This window comes from Taudactylus pleione, unplaced genomic scaffold (assembly GCF_031769625.1).
Source record: "Taudactylus pleione unplaced genomic scaffold, aTauple2 ptg001023l, whole genome shotgun sequence".
In the NCBI taxonomy this organism is placed as follows: domain Eukaryota; kingdom Metazoa; phylum Chordata; class Amphibia; order Anura; family Myobatrachidae; genus Taudactylus; species Taudactylus pleione.
Window position 1 is genome coordinate 804,164 of NW_028285424.1, and position 21,299 is coordinate 825,462.

A 21,299-nucleotide genomic window follows, 5' to 3' on the forward strand; every position below is an offset into this window, starting at 1 on the left:
CGCCTCCGCAAACAGACGCAGCAGCCTCCGCCTCTGTGTCATTGCCGCGCCTCCACAAACAGATGCAGCAGCCTCCTTCTCTGTGTCAGTGCCACGCCTCCTCCTCTGTGTCAGTGCCGTACCTCCGCAAACAGACGCAGCAGCCTCCTCCTCTGTGTCAGTGCCGCGCCTCCGCAAACAGATGCAGCAGCCTCCGCCTCTGTGTCATTGCCGCGCCTCTGCAAACAGAGGCAGCAGCCTCCTCCTCTATGTCAGTACGACACCTCCGCAAACAGAAGAAGCAGCCTCCGCCTCTGTCAGTGCCGCGCCTCCGCAAACAGACGCAGCAGCCTACTCCTCTGTGTCAGTGCCACGCCTCCGCAAACAGATGCAGCATCCTCTGCCTCTGTGTCAGTGCCGCGCATCCGCAAACAGATGCAGCAGCCTCCTTCTCTGTTTCAGTGCCGCGCCTCCGCAAACAGACGCAGCAGCCTCCGCCTCTGTGTCATTGTCGCGCCTCCACAAAAAGATGCAGCAGCCTCCTTCTCTGTGTCAGTGCCACGCCTCCTCCTCTGTGTCAGTGCCGCGCCTCCGCAAACAGATGCAGCATCCTCCGCCTCTGTGTCAGTACCGCGCCTCCGCAAACAGACGCAACAGCCTCCATCTCTATGTCAGTGCCGCGCCTCCGCAAACAGATGCAGCAGCCTCCTTCTCTGTGTCAGTGCCGCGCCTCCGCAAACAGACGCAGCAGCCTCCGCCTCTGTGTCATTGCCGCGCCTCCACAAACAGATGCAGCAGCCTCCTTCTCTGTGTCAGTGCCACGCCTCCTCCTCTGTGTCAGTGCCGTACCTCCGCAAACAGACGCAGCAGCCTCCTCCTCTGTGTCAGTGCCGCGCCTCCGCAAACAGATGCAGCAGCCTCCGCCTCTGTGTCATTGCCGTGCCTCCGCAAACAGAGGCAGCAGCCTCCTCCTCTGTGTCAGTGCCGTGCCTCCGCAAACAGACGCAACCGTCTCCACCTCTGTTTCAGTGCCGTGCCTCCGCCTCTGTGTCAGTGCTGTGCCTCCGCAAACAGAGGCTGCAGCCTCTGCCTCTGGGTCAGTGCCCCGCCTCCGCAAACAGAGGCAGCAGCCTCCTCCTCTGTGTCAGTGCCGTGCCTCCGCAAACAGACGCAACCGTCTCCACCTCTGTGTCAGTGCCGCGCCTCCGCCTCTGTGTCAGTGCCGCGCCTCCACAAACAGATTCAGCAGCCTCCGCCTCTGTGTCAGTGCCGTGCCTCCGCAAACAGATGCAGCAGCCTCCTCCTTTGTGTCAGTGCCGCGCCTCCGCAAACAGATGCAGCAGCCTCCTCCTCTGTGTCAGTACGATTCCTCCGCAAACAGAAGAAGCAGCCTCCACCTCTGTGTCAGTGCCGCGCCTCAGCAAACAGACGCAACAGCCTCCATCTTTATGTCAGTGCCGCGCCTCCGCAAACAGATTCAGCAGCCTCCTCCTCTGTGTCAGTGCCGCGCCTCCGCAAACAGACGCCACAGTCTCCACCTCTGTGTCAGTGCCGCGCCTCCGCAAACAGATGCAGCAGCCTCCTCCTCTGTGTCAGTTCCGCGCCTCCGCAAACAGACGCAACTGTCTCCACCTCTGTGTCAGTGCCGCGCCTCCGCAAACAGATGCAGCAGCCTCCTTCTCTGTGTCAGTGCCGCGCCTCCGCAAACAGATGCAGCAGCCTCCTTCTCTGTGTCAGTGCCGCGCCTCCGCAAACAGATGCAATAGCCTCCATCTCTATGCCTGAGCCGCGCCTCCGCAAACAGATGCAGCAGCCTCCTTCTCTGTGTCAGTGCCGCGCCTCCGCAAACAGATGCAGCAGCCTCATTCTCTGTGTCAGTGCCGCGCCTCCGCAAACAGACGCAGCAGCCTCCGCCTCTGTGTCATTGCTGCGCCTCCACAAACAGAGGCAGCAGCCTCCTCCTCTGTGTCAGTGCCGTGCCTCCTCCTCTGTGTCAGTGCCGTACCTCCGCAAACAGACGCAGCAGCCTCCTCCTCTGTGTCAGTGCTGTGCCTCCGCAAACAGAGGCTGCAGCCTCTGCCTCTGGGTCAGTGCCCCGCCTCCGCAAACAGAGGCAGCAGCCTCCTCCTCTGTGTCAGTGCCGTGCCTCCGCAAACAGACGCAACCGTCTCCACCTCTGTGTCAGTGCCGCGCCTCCGCCTCTGTGTCAGTGCCGCGCCTCCACAAACAGATTCAGCAGCCTCCGCCTCTGTGTCAGTGCCGTGCCTCCGCAAACAGATGCAGCAGCCTCCTCCTTTGTGTCAGTGCCGCGCCTCCGCAAACAGATGCAGCAGCCTCCTCCTCTGTGTCAGTACGATTCCTCCGCAAACAGAAGAAGCAGCCTCCACCTCTGTGTCAGTGCCGCGCCTCAGCAAACAGACGCAACAGCCTCCATCTTTATGTCAGTGCCGCGCTTCCGCAAACAGATTCAGCAGCCTCCTCCTCTGTGTCAGTGCCGCGCCTCCGCCAACAGACGCCACAGTCTCCACCTCTGTGTCAGTGCCGCGCCTCCGCAAACAGATGCAGCAGCCTCCTCCTCTGTGTCAGTTCCGCGCCTCCGCAAACAGACGCAACTGTCTCCACCTCTGTGTCAGTGCCGCGCCTCCGCAAACAGATGCAGCAGCCTCCTTCTCTGTGTCAGTGCCGCGCCTCCGCAAACAGATGCAGCAGCCTCCTTCTCTGTGTCAGTGCCGCGCCTCCGCAAACAGATGCAATAGCCTCCATCTCTATGTCTGAGCCGCGCCTCCGCAAACAGATGCAGCAGCCTCCTTCTCTGTGTCAGTGCCGCGCCTCCGCAAACAGATGCAGCAGCCTCATTCTCTGTGTCAGTGCCGCGCCTCCGCAAACAGACGCAGCAGCCTCCGCCTCTGTGTCATTGCTGCGCCTCCACAAACAGAGGCAGCAGCCTCCTCCTCTGTGTCAGTGCCGTGCCTCCGCAAACAGACGCAACCGTCTCCACCTCTGTGTCAGTGCCGTGCCTCCGCCTCTGTGTCAGTGCCGTGCCTCCGCAAACTGAGGCTGCAGCCTCTGCCTCTGGGTCAGTGCCCCGCCTCCGCAAACAGAGGCAGCAGCCTCCTCCTCTGTGTCAGTGCCGTGCCTCCGCAAACAGACGCAACCATCTCCACCTCTGTGTCAGTGCCGCGCCTCCGCCTCTGTGTCAGTGCCGTGCCTCCGTAAACAGAGGCAGCAGCCTCCGCCTCTGTGTCAGTGCCCCGCCTCCGCAAACAGATGCAACGGTCTCCACCTCTGTGTCAGTGCCGCGCCTCCGCAAACAGATGCAGCAGCCTCCTTCTCTGTGTCAGTGCCGCGCCTCCGCAAACAGATGCAGCAGCCTCCTTCTCTGTGTCAGTGCCGCGCCTCCGCAAACAGATGCAATAGCCTCCATCTCTATGTCTGAGCCGCGCCTCCGCAAACAGATGCAGCAGCCTCCTTCTCTGTGTCAGTGCCGCGCCTCCGCAAACAGATGCAGCAGCCTCATTCTCTGTGTCAGTGCCGCGCCTCCGCAAACAGACGCAGCCGCCTCCGCCTCTGTGTCATTGCTGCGCCTCCACAAACAGAGGCAGCAGCCTCCTCCTCTGTGTCAGTGCCGTGCCTCCGCAAACAGACGCAACCGTCTCCACCTCTGTGTCAGTGCCGTGCCTCCGCCTCTGTGTCAGTGCCGTGCCTCCGCAAACTGAGGCTGCAGCCTCTGCCTCTGGGTCAGTGCCCCACCTCCGCAAACAGAGGCAGCAGCCTCCTCCTCTGTGTCAGTGCCGTGCCTCCGCAAACAGACGCAACCATCTCCACCTCTGTGTCAGTGCCGCGCCTCCGCCTCTGTGTCAGTGCCGTGCCTCCGCAAACAGAGGCAGCAGCCTCCGCCTCTGTGTCAGTGCCCCGCCTCCGCAAACAGATGCAACGGTCTCCACCTCTGTGTCAGTGCCGCGCCTCCACAAACAGATTCAGCAGCCTCCGCCTCTGTGTCAGTGCCGTGCCTCCGCAAACAGACGCAGCAGCCTCCTCCTTTGTGTCAGTGCCGCGCCTCCGCAAACAGATGCAGCAGCCTCCTCCTCTGTGTCAGTACGATTCCTCCGCAAACAGAAGAAGCAGCCTCCACCTCTGTGTCAGTGCCGCGCCTCCGCAAACAGACGCAACAGCCTCCATCTCTATGTCAGTGCCGCGCCTCCGCAAACAGATTCAGCAGCCTCTTCCTCTGGGTCAGTGCCGCAACTCCGCAAACAGACGCCACAGTCTCCACCTCTGTGTCAGTGCCGAGCCTCCGCAAACAGATGCAGCAGCCTCCTCCTCTGTGTCAGTTCCGCGCCTCCGCAAACAGACGCAACTGTCTCCACCTCTGTGTCAGTGCCGCGCCTCCGCAAACAGATGCAGCAGCCTCCTTCTCTGTGTCAGTGCCGCGCCTCCGCAAACAGATGCAGCAGCCTCCTTCTCTGTGTCAGTGCCGCGCCTCCGCAAACAGATGCAATAGCCTCCATCTCTATGTCAGTGCCGCGCCTCCGCAAACAGATGCAGCAGCCTCCTTCTCTGTGTCAGTGCCGCGCCTCCGCAAACAGATGCAGCAGCCTCATTCTCTGTGTCAGTGCCGCGCCTCCGCAAACAGACGCAGCAGCCTCCGCCTCTGTGTCATTGCCGCGCCTCCACAAACAGACGCAGCAGCCTCCTTCTCTGTGTCAGTGCCGCGCCTCCTCCTCTGTGTCAGTGCCGCGCCTCCGCAAACAGGCAGCAGCCTCCTCCTCTGTGTCAGTGCCACGCCTCCGCAAACAGACGCAGCAGCCTCCTTCTCTGTGTCAGTGCCGCGCCTCCGCAAACAGACGCAGCAGCCTCCGCCTCTGTGTCATTGCCGTGCCTCCGCAAACAGAGGCAGCAGCCTCCTCCTCTGTGTCAGTACGACACCTCCGCAAACAGAAGAAGCAGCCTCTGCCTCTGTGCCAGTGCCGCGCATCCGCAAACAGATGCAGCAGCCTACTCCTCTGTGTCAGTGCCGTGCGGACGCAACTGTCTCCACCTCTTTGTCAGTGCCGCGTCTCCGCCTCTGTGTCAGTGCCGCGCCTCCGCAAACAGAGGCTGCAGCCTCCGCCTCTGGGTCAGTGCCACGCCTCCGCAAACAGACGCAACTGTCTCCACCTCTATGTCAGTGCCGTGCCTCCGCAAACAGACGCAGCAGCCTCCGCCTGTGTCATTGCCGCGCCTCCACAAACAGACGCAGCAGCCTCCTTCTCTGTGTCAGTGCCGTGCCTCCTCCTCTGTGTCAGTGCCGCGCCTCCGCAAACAGAGGCAGCAGCCTCCTCCTCTTTATCAGTGCCGCGCCTCCGCAAACAGATGCAGCAGCCTCCTCTGTGTCAGTGCCGCGCCTCCGCAAACAGACGCAGCAGCCTCCGCCTCTGTGTCATTGCCGCGCCTCCGCAAACAGACACAACTGTCTCCACTTCTGTGTCAGTGCCGCGCCTCCGCCTCTGTGTCAGTGCCGCGCCTCCGCAAACAGATGCAGCAGCCTCCTCCTCTGTGTCAGTGCCGCGCCTCCGCAAACAGATGCAGCAGCCTCCTTCTCTGTGTCAGTGCCGCGCCTCCGCAAACAGACGCAGCAGCCTCCGCCTCTGTGTCATTGCCACGCCTCCGCAAACAGACGCAACTGTCTCCACTTCTGTGTCAGTGCCGCGCCTCCGCCTCTGTGTCAGTGCCGTGCCTCCGCAAAAGGACGCAGCAGCCTCCTCCTCTGTGTCAGTGCCACGCTTTTGCAAACAGACTCAACCGTCTCCACCTCTGTGTCAGTACGACACCTCCGCAAACAGATGCAGCAGCCTCCTCCTCTGTGTCACTGCCCCGCCTCCGCAAACAGATGCAGCAGCCTCTTCCTCTGTGTCAGTGCCGCGCCTCCGCAAACAGATGCAGCAGCCTCCTCCTCTGTGTCAGTGCCGCGCCTCCGCAAACAGACGCAACTGTCTCCACCTCTGTCAGTGCCGCTCCTCCGCAAACAGACACAGCAGCCTCCGCCTCTGTGTCAGTGTCCCACCTTCGCAAACAGATTCAGACGCCTCCTCCTCTGTGTCAGTGCCACGCCTCCACAAACAGACGCCACAGTCTCCACCTCTGTGTCAGTGCCGCGCCTCCGCAAACAGATGCAGCAGCCTCCTCCTCTATGTCAGTGCCGCGCCTCCGCAAACAGACGCAACTGTCTCCACCTCTGTGTCAGTGCCGCGCCTCCGCAAACAGACACAGCAGCCTCCGCCTCTGTGTCAGTGCCGCGCCTCCGCAAACAGACGCAACAGCCTCCTTCTCTGTGTCATTGCCGCGCCTCCGCAAACAGATGCAGCAGCCTCCTTCTCTGTGTCAGTGCCGCGCCTCCGCAAACAGACGCAGCCGCCTCCGCCTCTGTGTCATTGCTGCGCCTCCACAAACAGAGGCAGCAGCCTCCTCCTCTGTGTCAGTGCCGTGCCTCCGCAAACAGACGCAACCGTCTCCACCTCTGTGTCAGTGCCGTGCCTCCGCCTCTGTGTCAGTGCCGTGCCTCCGCAAACTGAGGCTGCAGCCTCTGCCTCTGGGTCAGTGCCCCGCCTCCGCAAACAGAGGCAGCAGCCTCCTCCTCTGTGTCAGTGCCGTGCCTCCGCAAACAGACGCAACCATCTCCACCTCTGTGTCAGTGCCGCGCCTCCGCCTCTGTGTCAGTGCCGTGCCTCCGCAAACAGAGGCAGCAGCCTCCGCCTCTGTGTCAGTGCCCCGCCTCCGCAAACAGATGCAACGGTCTCCACCTCTGTGTCAGTGCCGCGCCTCCACAAACAGATTCAGCAGCCTCCGCCTCTGTGTCAGTGCCGTGCCTCCGCAAACAGACGCAGCAGCCTCCTCCTTTGTGTCAGTGCCGCGCCTCCGCAAACAGATGCAGCAGCCTCCTCCTCTGTGTCAGTACGATACCTCCGCAAACAGAAGAAGCAGCCTCCACCTCTGTGTCAGTGCCGCGCCTCCGCAAACAGACGCAACAGCCTCCATCTCTATGTCAGTGCCGCGCCTCCGCAAACAGATTCAGCAGCCTCTTCCTCTGGGTCAGTGCCGCAACTCCGCAAACAGACGCCACAGTCTCCACCTCTGTGTCAGTGCCGCGCCTCCGCAAACAGATGCAGCAGCCTCCTCCTCTGTGTCAGTTCCGCGCCTCCGCAAACAGACGCAACTGTCTCCACCTCTGTGTCAGTGCCGCGCCTCCGCATACAGATGCAGCAGCCTCCTTCTCTGTGTCAGTGCCGCGCCTCCGCAAACAGATGCAGCAGCCTCCTTCTCTGTGTCAGTGCCGCGCCTCCGCAAACAGATGCAATAGCCTCCATCTCTATGTCAGTGCCGCGCCTCCGCAAACAGATGCAGCAGCCTCCTTCTCTGTGTCAGTGCCGCGCCTCCGCAAACAGATGCAGCAGCCTCATTCTCTGTGTCAGTGCCGCGCCTCCGCAAACAGACGCAGCAGCCTCCGCCTCTGTGTCATTGCCGCGCCTCCACAAACAGACGCAGCAGCCTCCTTCTCTGTGTCAGTGCCGCGCCTCCTCCTCTGTGTCAGTGCCGCGCCTCCGCAAACAGGCAGCAGCCTCCTCCTCTGTGTCAGTGCCACGCCTCCGCAAACAGACGCAGCAGCCTCCTTCTCTGTGTCAGTGCCGCGCCTCCGCAAACAGACGCAGCAGCCTCCGCCTCTGTGTCATTGCCGTGCCTCCGCAAACAGAGGCAGCAGCCTCCTCCTCTGTGTCAGTACGACACCTCCGCAAACAGAAGAAGCAGCCTCTGCCTCTGTGCCAGTGCCGCGCATCCGCAAACAGATGCAGCAGCCTACTCCTCTGTGTCAGTGCCGTGCCGACGCAACTGTCTCCACCTCTTTGTCAGTGCCGCGCCTCCGCCTCTGTGTCAGTGCCGCGCCTCCGCAAACAGAGGCTGCAGCCTCCGCCTCTGGGTCAGTGCCACGCCTCCGCAAACAGACGCAACTGTCTCCACCTCTATGTCAGTGCCGTGCCTCCGCAAACAGACGCAGCAGCCTCCGCCTGTGTCATTGCCGCGCCTCCACAAACAGACGCAGCAGCCTCCTTCTCTGTGTCAGTGCCGTGCCTCCTCCTCTGTGTCAGTGCCGCGCCTCCGCAAACAGAGGCAGCAGCCTCCTCCTCTGTGTCAGTGCCGCGCCTCCGCAAATAGATGCAGCAGCCTCCTTCTCTGTGTCAGTGCCGCGCCTCCGCAAACAGACGCAGCAGCCTCCGCCTCTGTGTCATTGCCGCGCCTCCGCAAACAGACACAACTGTCTCCACTTCTGTGTCAGTGCCGCGCCTCCGCCTCTGTGTCAGTGCCGCGCCTCCGCAAACAGATGCAGCAGCCTCCTCCTCTGTGTCAGTGCCACGCCTCCGCAAACAGACGCAGCAGCCTCCTCCTCTATGTCAGTGCCGCGCCTCTGCAAACAGTCTCAACCGTCTCCACCTCTGTGTCAGTGCCGCGCCTCCGCAAACAGACGCAGCAGCCTCCTCCTCTGTGTCAGTGCCACGCCTCCGCAAACAGACACAGCAGCCTCCGCCTCTGTGTCAGTGCCCCGCCTCCGCAAACAGATTCAGCAGCCTCCTCCTCTGTGTCAGTGCCGCACCTCCGCAAACAGATTCAGCAGCCTCCTCCTCTGTGTCAGTGCCGCGCCTCCGCAAACAGATGCCACAGACTCCACCTCTGTGTCAGTGCCGCGCCTCCGCAAACAGATGCAGCAGCCTCCTTCTCTGTGTCAGTGCCGCGCCTCCGCAAACAGATGCAGCAGCCTCCTTCTCTGTGTCAGTGCCGCGCCTCCGCAAACAGATGCAGCAGCCTCCTTCTCTGTGTCAGTGCCGCGCCTCCGCAAACAGATGCAGCAGCCTCCTTCTCTGTGTCAGTGCCGCGCCTCCGCAAACAGATGCAGCATCCTCTGCCTCTGTGTCATTGCCGCGCCTCCGCAAACAGACGCAACAGCTTCCATCTCTGTGTCAGTGCCGCGCCTCCGCAAACAGATGCAGCAGCCTCCTCCTCTGTGTCAGTGCCGTGCCACCGCAAACAGACGCCACAGTCTCCATCTCTGTGTCATTGCCGCGCCTCCGCAAACAGATGCAGCAGCCTCCTTCTCTGTGTCAGTGCAGCGCCTCCACAAACAGACGCAGCAGCCTCCGCCTCTGTGTCATTGCCGCGCCTCCACAAACAGACGCAGCAACCCCCTTCTCTGTGTCAGTGCCGCGCCTCCGCAAACAGACGCAGCAGCCTCCGCCTCTGTGTCATTGCCGCGCCTCTACAAACAGACGCAGCTGCCTCCTTCTCTGTGTCAGTGCCGCTCCTCCTCCTCTGTGTCAGTGCCGCGCCTCCGCAAACAGAGGCAGCAGCCTCCTCCTCTGTGTCAGTGCCGCGCCTCCGCAAACAGATTCAGCAGCCTCCTCCTCTATGTCAGTGCCGCACCTCCACAAACAGATTCAGCAGCCTCCTCCTCTGTGTAAGGCCCTTAATGAGGAACTTTTAGTTGATCAAATCCCGTTTCAACAATTTACTTCCCAGGAATAGTTTGATAAAATATTACAAAGAAGTAATTATTCAATTTACTGATCCTGTTACACATATGAATAATCCTTGATCATATCAGGTGTGAAGTATAAATTGCTGACAGGTGTCTTCTCCTGTGTGTTACAGTGCTGATTATCCCACTCCTAGAGCCGGACAGTGGCCGCGTTCTCTGCCTTATACTGGTGAGTTCCCCGATCTGTGTGTGATATGGATTACAGAGAGTCTATAGTATACTGACATGTACCAAAGCCTGTGTGTGATATGGATTACAGAGAGTCTATAGTATACTGACATGTACCAAAGCCTGTGTGTGTGATATGGATTACAGAGAGTCTATAGTATTCTGACATGTACCAAAGCCTGTGTGTGTGATATGTATTACAGAGAGTCTATAGTATACTGACATGTACCAAAGCCTGTGTGTGTGATATGGATTACAGAGAGTCTATAGTATACCGACATGTACCAAAGCCTGTGTGTGTGATATGGATTACAGAGAGTCTATAGTATTCTGACATGTACCAAAACCTGTGTGTGTGATATGGATTACAGAGAGTCTATAGTATACTGACATGTACCAAAGCCTGTGTGTGTGATATGGATTACAGAGAGTCTATAGTATACTGACATGTACCAAAGCCTGTGTGTGTGATATGGATTACAGAGAGTCTATAGTATACTGACATGTACCAAAGCCTGTGTGTGTGATATGGATTACAGAGAGTCTATAGTATACTGACATGTACCAAAGCCTGTGTGTGTGATATGGATTACAGAGAGTCTATAGTATACTGACATGTACCAAAGCCTGTGTGTGTGATATGGATTACAGAGTGTCTATAGTATACTGACATGTACCAAATCCTGTGTGTGTGATATGGATTACACAGAGTGTCTATAGTATACTGACATGTACCAAAGCCTGTGTGTGTGATATGGATTACAGAGAGTCTATAGTATACTGACATGTACCAAAGCCTGTGTGTGTGATATGGATTACACAGAGTGTCTATAGTATACTGACATGTACCAAAGCCTGTGTGTGTGTGTGATATGGATTACAGAGAGTCTATAGTATACTGACATGTACCAAAGCCTGTGTGTGTGATATGGATTACAGAGAGTCTATAGTATACTGACATGTACCAAAGCCTGTGTGTGTGATATGGATTACAGAGAGTCTATAGTATACTGACATGTACCAAAGCCTGTGTGTGTGATATGTATTACAGAGAGTCTATAGTATACTGACATGTACCAAAGCCTGTGTGTGTATGATATGTATTACAGAGAGTCTATAGTATACTGACATGTACCAAAGCCTGTGTGTGTATGATATGTATTACAGAGAGTCTATAGTATACTGACATGTACCAAAGCCTGTGTGTGTGATATGGATTACAGAGAGTCTATAGTATACTGACATGTACCAAAGCCTGTGTGTGTGATATGGATTACAGAGAGTCTATAGTATACTGACATGTACCAAAGCCTGTGTGTGTGATATGGATTACAGAGAGTCTATAGTATACTGACATGTACCAAAGCCTGTGTGTGTGATATGGATTACAGAGAGTCTATAGTATACTGACATGTACCAAAGCCTGTGTGTGTGATATGGATTACAGAGAGTCTATAGTATACTGACATGTACCAAAGCCTGTGTGTGTGATATGGATTACAGAGTGTCTATAGTATACCGACATGTACCAAAGCCTGTGTGTGTGATATGGATTACAGAGAGTCTATAATATACTGACATGTACCAAAGCCTGTGTGTGATATGGATTACAGAGAGTCTATAGTATACTGACATGTACCAAAGCCTGTGTGTGTGACATGGATTACAGAGAGTCTATAGTATACTGACATGTACCAAAGCCTGTGTGTGTGATATGGATTACACAGAGTGTCTATAGTATACTGACATGTACCAAAGCCTGTGTGTGTGATATGGATTACAGAGAGTCTATAATATACTGACATGTACCAAAGCCTGTGTGTGTGATATGGATTACAGAGAGTCTATAGTATACTGACATGTACCAAAGCCTGTGTGTGTGATATGGATTACAGAGAGTCTATAGTATACTGACATGTACCAAAGCCTGTGTGTGTGATATGGATTGCAGAGAGTCTATAGTATACTGACATGTACCAAAGCCTGTGTGTGTGATATGGATTACAGAGAGTCTATAGTATACTGACATGTACCAAAGCCTGTGTGTGTGATATGGATTACAGAGAGTCTATAATATACTGACATGTACCAAAGCCTGTGTGTGATATGGATTACAGAGAGTCTATAGTATACTGACATGTACCAAAGCCTGTGTGTGTGATATGGATTACAGAGAGTCTATAGTATACTGACATGTACCAAAGCCTGTGTGTGTGATATGGATTACACAGAGTGTCTATAGTATACTGACATGTACCAAAGCCTGTGTGTGTGATATGGATTACAGAGAGTCTATAGTATACTGACATGTACCAAAGCCTGTGTGTGTGATATGGATTACACAGAGTGTCTATAGTATACTGACATGTACCAAAGCCTGTGTGTGTGATATGGATTACAGAGAGTCTATAGTATACTGACATGTACCAAAGCCTGTGTGTGTGATATGGATTACAGAGAGTCTATAGTATACTGACATGTACCAAAGCCTGTGTGTGTGATATGGATTACAGAGAGTCTATAGTATACTGACATGTACCAAATCCTGTGTGTGTGATATGGATTACAGAGAGTCTATAATATACTGACATGTACCAAAGCCTGTGTGTGTGATATGGATTACAGAGAGTCTATAGTATACTGACATGTACCAAAGCCTGTGTGTGTGATATGGATTACAGAGTGTCTATAATATACTGACATGTACCAAAGCCTGTGTGTGTGATATGGATTACAGAGAGTCTATAGTATACTGACATGTACCAAAGCCTGTGTGTGTGATATGTATTACAGAGAGTCTATAGTATACCGACATGTACCAAAGCCTGTGTGTGTGATATGGATTACAGAGAGTCTATAGTATACTGACATGTACCAAAGCCTGTGTGTGTGATATGGATTACAGAGAGTCTATAGTATACTGACATGTACCAAAGCCTGTGTGTGTGATATGGATTACAGAGAGTCTATTGTATACTGACATGTACCAAAGCCTGTGTGTGTGATATGGATTACAGAGAGTCTATAGTATACTGACATGTACCAAAGCCTGTGTGTGTGATATGGATTACAGAGTGTCTATAATATACTGACATGTACCAAAGCCTGTGTGTGTGATATGGATTACAGAGAGTCTATAGTATACTGACATGTACCAAAGCCTGTGTGTGTGATATGTATTACAGAGAGTCTATAGTATACCGACATGTACCAAAGCCTGTGTGTGTGATATGGATTACAGAGAGTCTATAGTATACCGACATGTACCAAAGCCTGTGTGTGTGATATGGATTACAGAGAGTCTATAGTATACCGACATGTACCAAAGCCTGTGTGTGTGATATGGATTACAGAGAGTCTATTGTATACTGACATGTACCAAAGCCTGTGTGTATGATATGGATTACAGAGAGTCTATAGTATACTGACATGTACCAAAGCCTGAGCGTAGCTGAGCTAAGTGATATATCCACAATAACGTACCATACTAAAGTGTCTGACAGATGTTGCGGAACTACTAGTTCTTCCCACCCTATTGCTGTACACTAGTGCGTGTAAAAAAACGTACACACACGGGACAGTATAACGTGTGTCAAGGCCATCCCAACATGCATCCCAGGGGATTTATGCACGCAGGCTATAGATATATGATGTATGCATGCAGGCTATAGATATATGATGTATACACGCAGGCTATAGATATATGATGTATGCATGCAGGCTATAGATATATGATGTATGCACGCAGGCTATAGATATATGATGTATGCACGCAGGCTATAGATATATGATGTATGCACGCAGGCTATAGCTATATGATGTATACACGCAGGCTAAAGATATATGATGTATGCACGCAGGCTATAGATATATGATGTATGCACGCAGGCTATAGCTATATGATGTATGCACGCAGGCTTTAGATATATGATGTATGCATGCAGGCTATAGATATATGATGTATGCACGCAGGCTATAGATATATGATTTATGCACGCAGGCTATAGATATATGATGTATACACGCAGGCTATAGATATATGATAATACTTCATTTATTAAAACTTGCAACATCAAATACATATCATAAATAAAATATATATAATATAATAAATAGTATAATAAACATAACCACAATGAAACTTAAATACACATAATATTACTTCATATTGTGCTCCCCAAACAAATATTACCTAACTTATACATCAACTAACCCCTACAAAGGAAAACTAAGCAAGGATTTAAAACACACAACACCTATTCTATATCAAACAATAAACTTAGCAAAACTCAATACTTCCAACCACCATTACCTACCACCACCAGGCAGATGTATGCAAAACCTTCTCATAAAAAAATAATAACAACAAATCTACGGGGCGTGTAAGAAGAAAAGATTCCCAGCTGAACAAGAAGAGGATATCCACCACCCACTCAAGGGGGCTTCAGCTGACCCCACCGACGGAACCAACTGACAGCGTCCAGCCTCCCCCTATCCAGATGCATCATCCTCTTCACCTCTTGAAGGATTGAACCCACCACCACTTTACAGAGGAGGACCTTTCTCCATATGGAGACATGACACCGTGCGCCCCACGTGTGGTACCTGACCGCTAAACTAACTAAAATAATTGTGGTGAAATCAAATCCACCGTACCTTCTAACTGACCCATAAGCCCACTCAGGGTAACTAAGACCCGAAAGGCACGGGATTCCAATGGCCCTTGATACCTCCTCATAAACTTTTACATTAAAGGGACACTCAAGCAGGAAGTGGTCCATCGTCTCCTCCACCCCTGGACATTCCTCCCGTGGACAACCACGTTCACTGGCGCTTCTCCACTTGAGGTTCCCTCCAACATAAAGCTTTCAATGAAATGAGAGCCAAGCAATATCCTTGAACTTTGGCGGTATCCTCTGTGAATTTAACAGTGCTAACCCCTCCGAAGCGGTACTACCCGGGCAGTCCCTTAGTGACAGCGGGACATGAAAGTGAGTCCGCAATATTCTGTTCACCAACTCCCTCCTGGAACAGTTTTTGATTTCACTCACCCCCACACCATATCGCTTTATCGCCTTCAAGCTCTGGATGACATAGGCCCTCATTCAGAGCCGCTCGTTAGCGGCAGTACGCTCGTTCCGAGCGATGTTTGCACATCTGCGCATGCGTACGGTTTTTAGTACGCATGCGCGAACCAGTCAGTGCGGCCGAAAATCGTTTGTACGCTATATAGCGAGTGCCTGCTATTTTGAGTGACAGAATGAGGCGTATGTGGGTGGTAACAGGGGATGGTGCTTGAAAATGGGGAGTGGAGATCCGAACGCAGGCGTGCTTAAAGGTCAAAACGGGCGTTTTATGGGTGTGTATATTTAAAACAGCAGCGTCATTGACCACGTCACTGGGTTATTTTAGAGCCAGAACTGCTCGCAAATTTGTGGTAGCAAACACCAACCACAAGAATAGCGAGCAGTTCATACGCTGGTCGATGTACTCGATTAATCTAATAAATAGCGGACATGACGTAGGATGCGAGCGGCCAGGGGGCGTTTTTAACAAATAAACGAGCGTATGTTTTGCACGCTCGTTCAGACTTAGAGGTGTGAACAGACTGCAATGTGCGTACGGAACATTTGAATAGCCACCCCTTGTTTTTAAACGAACGACCGCAAATAGCGAACGGCTCTGAATCAGGCCCATAGATCGGAAGGTAACCATGCCGAATCTGAAAGCTTTTCACTTGACCTCCATCTATCCATAGACTAAGGAATGGGGACACCCATGGTCTAAATCCCTCTACCCACCGAGGGGGAGCATCCAAAAACATGCTTCCAACATTGAATTTTATAAAGGCTGTTACAAAAAAGACCACTGGGTTTACCATATCTAAACCTCCGTCTTTCCTTGGTTTGTAGGTAATACTCCTCTTGACTATGTTGGTCCTATTCCCCCACAACAGCAGAAAGAATAAGGAATTCAACTTAGCCCACATGGATTGAGGCAAAAAGCACACATAACTGACATACAAAAATATAGGGATCAGATAAGTTTTGCACAGGTCAACCTTTTCCCTAAAAGACAACTTCCATCTTTTCCAACACTCTACCTTCTTGGCAGCATCTTCCAGTCTTTTAACCCAGTTTAAGGTGGCATAATCACCATGATCAAATTTGATGCCTAGGATTTTAATCTGATCACTGACCTGAGGGAAGCTGTCCGGAAGGGAAAATTCCTCACCTTCCTCCCCCATCCAAAAAACTTCACACTTTTCCCGATTTACCCTGGAGCACGAGGCCTCAGAATATTCATAGATAAGATGTACCATGTTACTGGCCTCTGCTTGAGAAGACAGAACCACAGTGACATCATCTGCGTAGGCTACTACCTTCAAGGGACACTCCGGACTCAGCTGCACCCCTCCCACAGTTCCACTCTCTACCCTTCTGATAAAGAGGTCAATCGCAAAAACATAAGAGAGGGCTCAGGGGACAACTCTGACGAACTCCAGAGCATACCTCAAAGGCACGGCCCACCCAACCGTTCACAAGTGGGAAGCTTTTGGCCAGCTGATAAAGAGTCTGTGTCCAATTAACCAACCGTCCTGGAAGACCATACCATTCCAGCAAAGCCCAAAGGTACTTGTGGTTTACCCGGTAAAACGCCTTAGACTGAGCCAATGCCAGTAGGTACTTTCCCCACTTCTCATCCCTGCACCGCTCAATGGCCTCCCGGACACCAAGGACAGCACTAAATGTGCTTCGACCCTTCACAGTACAGTGCTGAGAAGGTGAAAGCAGAGAGACTCAGAAAATTCTGAAAGCCTATTAAAGAGTACCTTGCCAAAATCTTTCTGTCTGTATTAAGAAGGGCTATGGGGTGCCAATTCTCAGTACGTGACGGGTCTTTCCCTTTGGATAGCAAAATAAGTGCAGATAACCTCATGGAAGGAGGGAGAGTTCCCTCATCCAGGCTCACATGAAATACTTCCACAAGGCGGGGAATTAAAAGGTCTGAAAAGATCTTATAAAACTCAGATGTTAAACCATCTGGTCCTGGTGATTTTTTTGGGTTCAACCCCATTATCGCCTTCCTAACTTCCTCCACGGTTATATTACAAGCCAAAGAGTCAAGAAAAGTACCTTGAGAATTCAGACCAGGGGTCTCCCTCAGAAATGTCTCCATCCTCTATCTAATAAGTGGCTGTTCGGACAATAGATCCGAATAGTAGGACACCACTACGTCCAAAATGCCCTTCCTATCACAAGGGCACCCTATCCGTCAACCAGTCCTTTAACATGTTTGGCATCAACCGACGCCCTACAGTTCTGGTAAGGATCTGGCGAGTGGTATGAACCATAATCCCTCTCCAAAACCAAAGACGTCAATCGGTTATATTGAAATTCTCTCATCTGAGCCTTCACTTGGGAGATTTCCCCACAATCTCCCTCCTCAGAGATCAAGAGATGCAATTTCCTTCTTAAACTATAGTAGATATTTTTCTTTATTAAGTTTCTCTTAGCTATAAGACCACGGAAAAATTTACAGATTCTCTTTTTGATTACCTCCCACCACTCCGACCTACTGCAACCAGCCTCCAGGAGCGTCTCCTGAGATTGAAAGAAAACCCTAAAGGACTGCCTAACTCCCTCTTCTTCCAGAAGCTCCGAGTTCAATCGCCAAGGACCCCGCCCTTTCTGAGGGGTTTCTGAGGTATTCAAAGTTACCAAGAGAAAACCGTGATCGGAGAACTCCACCAACCAAGTTACTGAAGTCTCCTTAACAAAAAACGTATCTATCCTAGACCTATGGCTGCCACTAAAAAAAGTGAACCCCGTGAGGTCTGGGGAGTGACAAATATGCACATCCACCAGACCCACCTGTCTAGCCATACTAACTAAAAAATTAGAATCATAGCCCAGAGGTCTCCTTGTGCCTCCTCTGTCCTTTGGCCTAGATATGGTATTAAAATCACCACCAAAGATAACCTGCTGGGCCGTAAAAAGATAAGGTTTTATCTCCATGAAGAGACATTTTCTCTCCCATTGTGACTGAGCACCATAAATATTAATTAACCTAAGATCCTGTCCCTTCATGTTGACATCCAAAATCATACATCTTCCTGCTTGTAATTCTATTACCTTGTGCTCGGTTACCATATCAGTAAAAAGAACTGCCACCCCACCGTATGGCTCGGCTGCAAGAGACCTGTAAGAAGGACATCCTCTCCACTCCCGCTTCACCCTATGAAGAAGATCCAATTTACTAATCCGGGTCTCCTGCAAAAATAAAAAATAAATCTCAACCGTGCTGAAAAATCAAAGGCCAACTTACGAGCTCATTTGGAAACCACATTAATCGTGGCACATCGTATAGGATGGGGATCCATGTTTTTAGGTTATAAAAAAAAAAAAAAGACCTTGCTTGCTTTCCATACTCCAAAAAATCACAAATCCCCAAAAAAACCACAGCAAAAAACTCAACCCTACAAACTGACCCCCTGCAGGCCAGCTGTCACTCCTAACCCACCCGTCCCTCCCTGGGACAGAACACCTACTAAAGGTTCTGGGTCAGGAGTCAACACTACACCTTTACTATCCTGATGTTTATCTCCAACCACCATTACACCCCCAACATCACCACAACCTTCTGCTAAATTTTGAGCAGAATCCACACACTTTTCCTCTAATTCTTCTGACTGACTGGGTCTCCTCTACTATATTTACCTCTTCCCCTTCAACCTCTAAAGTTTCTTTATTATTCACCAAAACCTCCTTTTCTAAACCAGAGTTTGCTGCATTTTCAACAATGAACCCTTGCGCCACTTCCACCCTCGTATTCCTTTGATCACCATTCTGCATGCTTCCTAATTTGGCTCTCCTTTTTGCATTCCTTTTATCTTTCCCTGAGATTTGCATCAACTCACCACCTACTCTAAACACCTCCCCCTCCTCATACGAGGAAAAAACATCAAACTTATTGGACAAGACCACTTGTTCCTCAATATTCTTCCTTTTCTTTTTCCTTTTCCCCGTCACTATTTGAAAAGGTTCTTCTTCCGTATTAACCTTACTCACCCTCCCACCAACACTGTCCTGTTTTCCCTTTACCACTTCTTTCACAGGCTCTGCATCAGGCCGGCCTTCTTGCTTTTTAGAGCGGCCTCCTGGCCGCACGCATAGCTGTGGGTGACCACCCACAGCTATAGCGAGCAGCCAGGAAGATGGTCGCGATGGTCAAGACCATCGGGCTTGCGACGAGACCCTTGTGGTAGGGTCTCGTTGCCTCCAGCCCCAGAGAGATTTCGGCTCTAACAGAGCCGAAATCTCTCCCACTGACATCACGACATGATGTCAGTGGGGCCGGCCCCAGACGGTAGGCGTTCACATGGGAACGCCTCCGTTTGGGCAGCCACCCCCCCCGTCCCGCCCACCAAAGGGGGCGTGGTGTCACTCAACATCGACAGCACGCCCCCTTTGGTACGAGACCCGGAGTGACTGATTGCCCGTCGCTATCCGGGTCTCACGCATGCGCACGACGGAGCCGGCTCTATCGTGCGCATGCGCACTGGGCCACCATCAACCCGCTTGCGAGCGCATAGCACTCGCGAGCGGGTCTGAATCAAGCCCACAATTTCTGTTGGATTCTCATCCCCACTTGCTTCCGCCTCCTCCTGCTCCGACATCCTGGACTCTGCATCGTGGTTAGCCCTAGGACATCTGCTATGCGGGTGTCCTTCTTCATCACACAAATTACACCTCACCATGTTACATGATCTTGAGACAAGTCCAATCTTCCCACATAAAGAGCGTTTTGTCACATTACAATCACCGCTAAGGTGACGAAAATCACCGCACTTGAAACACGTCCTCGGCTGCCCAGGGTAAAAGCACTGAACTCTATTACGACCTATATAGGCAGCCGAGGGAACATGTACAATACCAGAGTCTGACGACCGCAATTGGACCACAACCTCCCATGCTCCTACCCATACACCTAATACATGACCAGACTTTACCAAATAGATCACAATATCTTGACAACCAAAAGGATATGTCCTCCGACGGTAAAGATTCATTCTTTACTAACACCGTAATTTTCACTTTGTCTTGGCGAGTAACCAAACTTGCAGTAAAGTTTTTATAAGGGCTCCTGTTTCTGTATGCCTGCCATAACTCCCAAAAAGCTTGTAAACCCTGATATGATAGGAAGCTTAGGGGATCTTACTGGATGTATACAGGCGTACAGATCACCAGCCTTAAATCCCATGCCAAAAAACATTTTCAAAAAACCCTCTGTATTCGGGCTCTCCCCCTCCCCCACCCACTGAAATTGGATAAGGTTCCGCCCCTTACCCACATTCCCAGACCCCACATTCACAATTGGCTGTACATTAACATTTTTCCTGGACACCATGTTGGCATAAGATATCCCACTTGATGCTGGCTCAGTAACTGTACTGCTGGCCGATCTTCTGTACTGCTGGCCGATCTCCTGTACTGCTGGCCGATCTCCTGTACTGCTGGCCGATCTCCTGTACTGCTGGCCGATCTCCTGTACTGCTGGCCGATTTCCTGTACTGCTGGCCGATCTTAATGTCCTAGCTGCAATGTCCGTCACAATTATTTCTGCCGCCTTCTTCGCCCTTACTGGGACAGACATCTTGTCACCATAGATAGTCTCTATTACAGATCTTTCCGCCATAGGGACCTCGCCCAAATTTAACACCGGCATACCTCGTGCCCTTCTGTCTGTACCTATCAACCTCCGACCTACATCGATAGCGCCCTGCACTTCACAGGGACCGGCCCCTGATGTCTCCCCAGCTGCCTGCGAAACACAAACAGCGGCCGACTTATCTTTAGGGCCCCCCTCCATGCTACTTTCCGCTAGCACAACCGCCTGTACTAGCTCCATATCCGTGGCCTCCATATGCCCTTCAGAACCAGCACCCACTAGTTCTCCTACGCCACCTGCCTTTCCTGCCTACGGGACTGATTCACATGCAGCCTCAAGGACAATAGATGAAGCGCCTATACCCTTCACCTTCCGAGCACCCCATGCATCGTCACTCACCAGACAGTCGGCACTACGAACGCCCTTTCCACCATACACCGTCTCCTGCTCCATTTCCTAGGGCTCCGGCACCATCACTGCTGGTTCTGCTCGCTCCGGACATATCACAGATTCACCACCAGACGCTGTACCTGACTCAATATTTTGTAATTGTTCCACCTTCTTATTCCCCTTCCTTCAATCAACTGGGAGCAGGTTTTTCCCCGCAGTCTCCTTTTTAATTTCTCTTAATAGAACCAATTTCTTTCTTGCATTTTCCAACTCATCATTCAAAGCCGTAATCTCATCTTTCAGAACATCCCGTGCCCATTCTTCTTTTTCTTATTGTTTATTTTTGCATTTATCCTCCTTACGATGCATAGATATCACTTTCATCACCTTCAGAAGACTGCTCCCCACTCTCCTCCGTCACCAATAACAGGCTTCCCTCTGCTACACTACTGGTGGGGTCCAGCATCTCCTCCTGAGTTACACCACTCAGGGACTCTCCCTCCAGTAGTTTAGTGGGAGCTGACATGTC

At 52.1% G+C, this 21,299-nt stretch overlaps 1 protein-coding gene across 4 annotated transcripts in view; it reads left to right on the top strand.

Annotated features, from left to right (window-relative positions):
- Positions 1 to 21,299, top strand: part of PDE2A (phosphodiesterase 2A) — a 794,043-nt gene that overhangs the window by 513,705 nt on the left and 259,039 nt on the right. For all 4 annotated transcript variants that reach the window (XM_088461174.1, XM_088461173.1, XM_088461172.1 and 1 more), the window contains one exon: positions 9,655 to 9,710. In XM_088461174.1, the coding sequence (XP_088317300.1) occupies positions 9,655 to 9,710 (56 nt within the window). The remainder of the gene's footprint in view (positions 1 to 9,654; positions 9,711 to 21,299) is intronic.